The 6,016-nt window shown below is 47.2% G+C and overlaps 1 protein-coding gene across 1 annotated transcript; it reads right to left on the bottom strand.

Annotated features, from left to right (window-relative positions):
* Positions 1–663: 663 nt before the first annotated feature.
* LOC146181604 (3'-5' RNA nuclease TATDN2-like) lies at positions 664–5,745 on the bottom strand. The gene is made up of 5 exons (XM_084575811.1): positions 5,464–5,745; positions 4,720–4,889; positions 3,940–4,069; positions 2,691–2,903; positions 664–801 (listed from the first exon to the last, which is right to left on the bottom strand). The coding sequence occupies exons 1-5, from the start codon at positions 5,743–5,745 to the stop codon at positions 664–666; spliced, it is 933 nt and encodes a 310-aa protein (XP_084431937.1).
* Positions 5,746–6,016: the final 271 nt, after the last annotated feature.

Below are 6,016 nucleotides of genomic sequence, written 5' to 3' on the forward strand. Positions count from 1 at the left end.
TTCAAACTGCCTTAGTTCACTGGAGCACTCGGCACAGCGGGTGGGCCTCCACAGGAGCGATGGGACTAGCACTGACGGCCCAGGTGGGGCGAAGGGCCGTTATCGTCAGAGATAGCACAAGCGGAGCGTTCTGTCACGGCGCGCACTATCTGGCGAGGTGGAGCAGACAGGACGTCAAGCCCGCCTGGTCGAAGTATCTACACAATAAGCTCACAGGTATTCGCTCGTGGACGTGCGCACTGACCGTGGCCACAGGAGTCCGTCGACGCTGTCCGGGATTGCACCCTGCGCTCTGTAAGCGGCCAACAACTGGCGGCGTGGTTCGGCTAGCGCGGCAGAGTTTCTATACATGCCGCAGCTGACCCACACATCACTGGTCTCGAGTCCGTGGCGAATCCGTCGTTCCCCAGGCCACACACCACATCCAATGTCAAAGAAAGAAAAAGGCACACCACACTCCCTCCTTGTCAAACGTACATGAAAAAAAAAAAAAAAACACTCAGAAGTCAGCCGTTGAGCGGCTTTTGTCATACATTGCACTGATTTCGGCAGCAACGTGTAAAACAGTTCAAAGTCAGATTTTAACACTAATAAGTCAGCCATTGAGCGGCTTTTGTCATACATTGCACTGCTTTCGGCAACAACGTGTGAAACAGTTCAAAGTCAGATATTGTAGATCTTGCGCGTGTTCCGGCGCACGGCGCTGAGTACTGTGTCAACTTCGATTCGCCGCAGGGAAGCAAGGCGCGTCGCCACGTGAATGGCCATTCCCGGGTGGGACACCTTGAGGCGCCCGGTCTCCTGAAAGAACACACGGAAAAGGAGAGGTCAGCGACCCGAATACCGGCCCATTCGGCCAGCAGATATTCGAATGCAGCTGCTATGACATGTTGCCAGTATTTGGTGCAAATCAATTGACGGCTGCTATTCATTCTCATCTAGCCGCTCAGTCTGATTCTACCAGTAATTTGGTGTAGCCGAGACCAGATACTGCATTGAAAGTTTGTGCAGGCATGGTGAATAAACGGAAAACCACAATGCAAAAAAAAAAACTTGGCATTGCTGTAAAAATGGGCATACTAAAAGCTAACGCAGTCATTATATATATATATATATATATATATATATATATATATATATATATATATATATATATAGGAGGTATTCACGTGACGTCATACGCTAGGGGCGCTAGCGGCCAGCGCAGAATTCGCCATACGCGTGGTCGTGCATGGGTCGTGTGTGTTGGGCGCCGCACCCAGCCGCAGTATTCAACTCGTTCTGATTCGTGGGGTAAGCCTTTCGCGCCTTTACAGAATTTCTGCGTGCGCCAGCGAAAACCATGCGAGCGAGTGGATACACCCGTGGACTTCGTGGAACAAGAAAAACGACTGTCCGGACAAAATGTTTGACTTTGTGAAAACACCGGCTCGTACGACCGCGGTAACTTCGTCGAGGTGTGTCGTGTACTACAAGACCACTGCTTCGCGTTGGATTCCCTGACATCGCTACCTGCCACGTGAAGTGCGGCCTAAAGTTTTGCGACAGGTGAAGAAATTAAAACGTACTAAGCCACGAATGTGTTTTAATTTTTGGCAAGAAAGCGAGGCCAAGAGCCACACGTGCGTGAGGGTGTCGATGACCGGCGTGTCGTTTTTAGAGGTGAGCACATTGCGACGTGTCTGTTCGCTCAGCTAACGCTGTCACCTCCTCCGACTTGCAAGTAACAAGTTACAACTTTATCAAGCGTTATCGCTGTACATCGCGTTGTTGCGAACCTAGGTTCCATGGCTTATGTGCATTTCGAGCAGAGCTACGTAGCCGATACTAAATTTGTAAAACATGCTCTCTGGGTGGGCCGTTTATCCTGCGAGGACATGACAGTACTTTTTTTTCTCGACCTTCTGTCACCCAAATTAAGCAACTGCATTGATTCGCTTTACTGCTGGAACAGCGCCTGTGGAAGCTTCGTCAGTTTGCCGACTACCACCACTAAAAGTGTATGTTTCGCTGCCATGCCAGCTTTGGAATTGGAGAATTTAATGCGCTCGCTGTCTTTTCACGATGTGTTCTGCCTCAGTGGCAGCCAACAACGGGTTTAACGAGCTGCAAGTCGTTTTTCGCTAAATGGGTAACCGGCGACTTTCGCTGTCGAGCTGTTGCACGGGTGATGCCTGGTGCAACACTGAACAGCGTGTTATGTCCCGGAGCATCAAAATATCGCTGCAAACTCCGTGCCCATAAAGGGCTCAACAAAGAAAAGTGTATGTGGACGTATTTACCAGCTTGATAAAACTTTGCGGATCACTTCCAATATACGGCGGGCACCTGACAGCGAACCTGAAACAGCGCGAGCCGACGCGCGCCGATGCCACCGGCGACCTCCGACATGGCGGACGAGGCGGGACGATGCTCGCGCCATCTGGTAGTACGACCTCAGTGAATACCTCCTATATATATATATATATATATATATATATATATATATATATATATATATATATATATATATATATATATATATATATATATATATATATATATATAAATTCTGCGTCATCAGTTTCAGAGACATGAAGCAAGAAGCCAAACAACTACAAAGGAACACAATGAATCACCTCAGCGAAAAATTGACAACGACGGAATTAAGGGCGGGAAGTGCTGAACATATCTAGAAAAGGCATACTCACAGATTTTGGAAGAAAATAGGGCGAATCCGTCTCTATCAACAACCGGTCGAGGGGGACTTTCTCCGCGACCTCGATCAAAGCACCAGCGTCGCGGAAGCCAATCAAGGGCGTGAGCCCCAAGCACAGGTTAGGGAAATCTCTAAGCCACTGCTGGGCTTCCTGCCATCCACCTGTGAAGCAGTGGCGATGAATGGGATAGTCGTAGGGAACCATCTGCGGAGGGGAAACAAAAATTGCAACTCATTAGCATTGTAAATCGCATTGCTGCGGAAGAGCGGACAATGACACTTTTTTACCGGGTAGTTGAGTTGAAAATATAGTTGCGAAGAAGCTGCAGTAATTCATTAGCAACGCAAAACTTTGGATGAATACTGCGTGCTGTGAGTATATATTGACTATAGCAATAACAACTATAATAGAAATCCATAAGTTGCTCATTGCGAGAAATCTCTCCTACAGCCAGGATGAATATTTCAGAGTAGACGACCCATATACAGGTCGCTTCAATGAAGGTGACAGAAAACTTCTAATAAAGCTCTAGAGTTTAGGAGCTGGTTTCTGCGCATTGTAATACCAGTGTTTGCTTGCATCTCAAAATGAGCGATTCTTTTATAAAATAAACAAACGGTAGTCTCAGCCAAGTGTACATATATATGCCAAAGAAAAACAAAATGCTTGCAAATAATGCTAAACCTACACGGCGATCTCCGAATGCCAAACGAAAAATTGTGAATTTAAGCCAGACGTCTTAATGTAGTATCAAAGCCGCTTGATGGAAGCGCGCTTCCATCGAGCGGCCGTGGTAGTATTATGTAAATTTTTCAGTTTAATCAATAGGTTAAGGAGCTGACATAGTTCATCTGTTTTCTGGTGTTGCAATTAATCAAGGAATCAATTTTATAGATCAATTGTTAATCTTCGCTAACGTAGCCTGCATGTCGATTTCCACTGCCAGAATAACGGTCTAGGAAGGCTGCGTTGAGGACAGAGCACGATTGTCAGCTTAAAATTCAAAACGACGGAACTTAAGGCGCAGGATTCCTTCCCAAACCAAGCACACTAAGCCTAACCCCGCAGGTCGGGTGGCGGCTTCTGCGTATCTGATGAAACAGGTGCGCACACAGCCGGGTGCGTTAGTCGGACCCACCACCTAAAGAATCCGAGGTATCTGCACTATTACGGCAGTGTATACCATATAGGGTACCTCGATGCGCGCTTCCCCCCTAGAATACCACGGAGGACTACATACCTCTTTCAGGATCTGAAGGGTGTCAGATGATGAATCTCTGGAGTGGATAATTAACGGAAGGCGTCCATTGAGGGCCAGCCGTAGCTGACGGCGGAAAACTCGCTTTTGCTGATCGTGCCCGCAGCTGTTTCTGGACAAATGAAGTAAGAAGATACGCGCGTAAATTAGGGCATGCTATACGTACAACATACAAGCAGAGCACTGAGCAGGGGCCGAAGTCTGCATTGGTTAACTGTGGAGGTGCCCGAGTATTGAAAAATTTTGAATTGCTATCAGAATATTACATTACTCGATCACATGGATGTGGCATGTTCAAAATTAGCAATGCTGAGAAAATGTTAAGTATTTTCTCGCCACAACCTCAAGCTCTCACTCGGAAAGAAGGAAATGTATGCTGAGCTGTACAAATGCTGCCCACGAGGTTTTAATAAGGTTCCCCGCATCTGACGATATGAGAAAAAAAAAAAAAGCACGCCTGACTACAACCGCTGCTGACACGAAATGCAAGGAATCCACAATACCATACAGAATATATCAATTAGTATTAAGAGCGTGCGTGAGGTATTGTGTTTTTCCGAGTTTCCTATTGCCTTGAAGCAAAAATATCGTTAGTTATCAGTTATGTGAAAAGATAGTGACGGTATCTAAATTAACTGCTTCCGACAACAGATGGCAGACACACTGAAGCACAAAACATTTCGACGACGTCTTGCTGTCTGCATTTGATGGTTGATATTTACATGTTATAGAACAAAGAAGGTCTCACGCCCGTGCACTCACTTGTGAGAATAATCGAGGCCGATTTCGCCTAGGGCGACCACTTTTGGATGCTCCAAGGCTTGGATGAGCTCCTCGTCCACATCCTCCGTGTACTGGCCGGCCATGTGGGGGTGGCAGCCGAATGCACCCCAGACACCGTCTTCGACCAGGATCTTCTCCCACACGTGACGCTGCAAAGGTACATCAGTGTAAGCATGCAACAAGCGGAAACCAAATGTATACTGGTACCCACCACTCCCTACGAATCCCAGTTATTTATGAAATGACGATATGGTTAGCGAAAACTGCCGCGGTCAACAACGTCACAGATATCAATAACAGAACATTTCTGCTTAAACAATTGCTCTACAGTACAGCGCCCTGCTCGATAACCGCGCAGCGTGCCCCACTGCTCAACCCAAGGTCGAAGACGCAAACTTGGCCTTTGCTGACGCGTATCCATGGAGGTGATCTGGTTTACGCAAGGACACGTAAAAACCTCGGTTGTTCGAAAATTTTCGGATCTTGTACTACATCGTTTTAAATATACCGATTATATTTGAGGTGTCAAATCCATAAATCTGCACGGCATCGCGCCACCCATTGCCTCCACCGCTCTGCCGAAGCAACGAAACTTCGCGTAAAGAAAAGTATTAAACAAAAGCGGAGCGAACGGCGAGCATAGCTACGTCATTGCAGACTACAAAACTAGTATGATCGTTGGGAAAGTCGAGCATGCGTGTGAGGATTGGGGTGAAACATTACCTTCTTGAATGTCGCAGGGTCGCAAAAGTTTGCTACGCAGCTTTCGTAGCAGTCCGGAAATGTGTTCCGGTGCCTGGCACGAAACTCCGCGTAGGATCCCCGGTGTCGGACTTTGTTGAATATGAAGTCCAAATGACAGTGGGTGTCTACGAGGCCCACGCGTGGTGAAATCGTGTAGGGCCACAGCTTGGCCGGTGCAGACTTGGTTTCAGAGGTCGTTGATCGGAGAGCTGCTGGTGACGTGCCTTTGGGTGCCTCTGCGGGCGGCTGGTACAACGCCATTATTGTGAACCTGCAGAGTGGATTTACAAGACATGCTTCAATTGCTTCTTCGCACGACGAAACATTTTACGATAACATCATATCTAGAACAAATAGGGGGCCATAGGAGGATTCTGGCCTGCTTTGTTGTACAATTAATATTTAGGAGTGCTAAACCGAAGCGGAGCTTAGCACATAACATTTGCGCGGAAAGCGCATTCTCAGCTCGTCACTGCATCACAACAAATTCTAACGGAAGAAGCGCAACTACTGAGTAATTGTCTGTTAAGTA

This window comes from Amblyomma maculatum, chromosome 8 (assembly GCF_055883805.1).
Source record: "Amblyomma maculatum isolate TAMU_Amacu chromosome 8, ASM5588380v1, whole genome shotgun sequence".
NCBI classification, from domain to species: Eukaryota; Metazoa; Arthropoda; class Arachnida; order Ixodida; family Ixodidae; genus Amblyomma; species Amblyomma maculatum.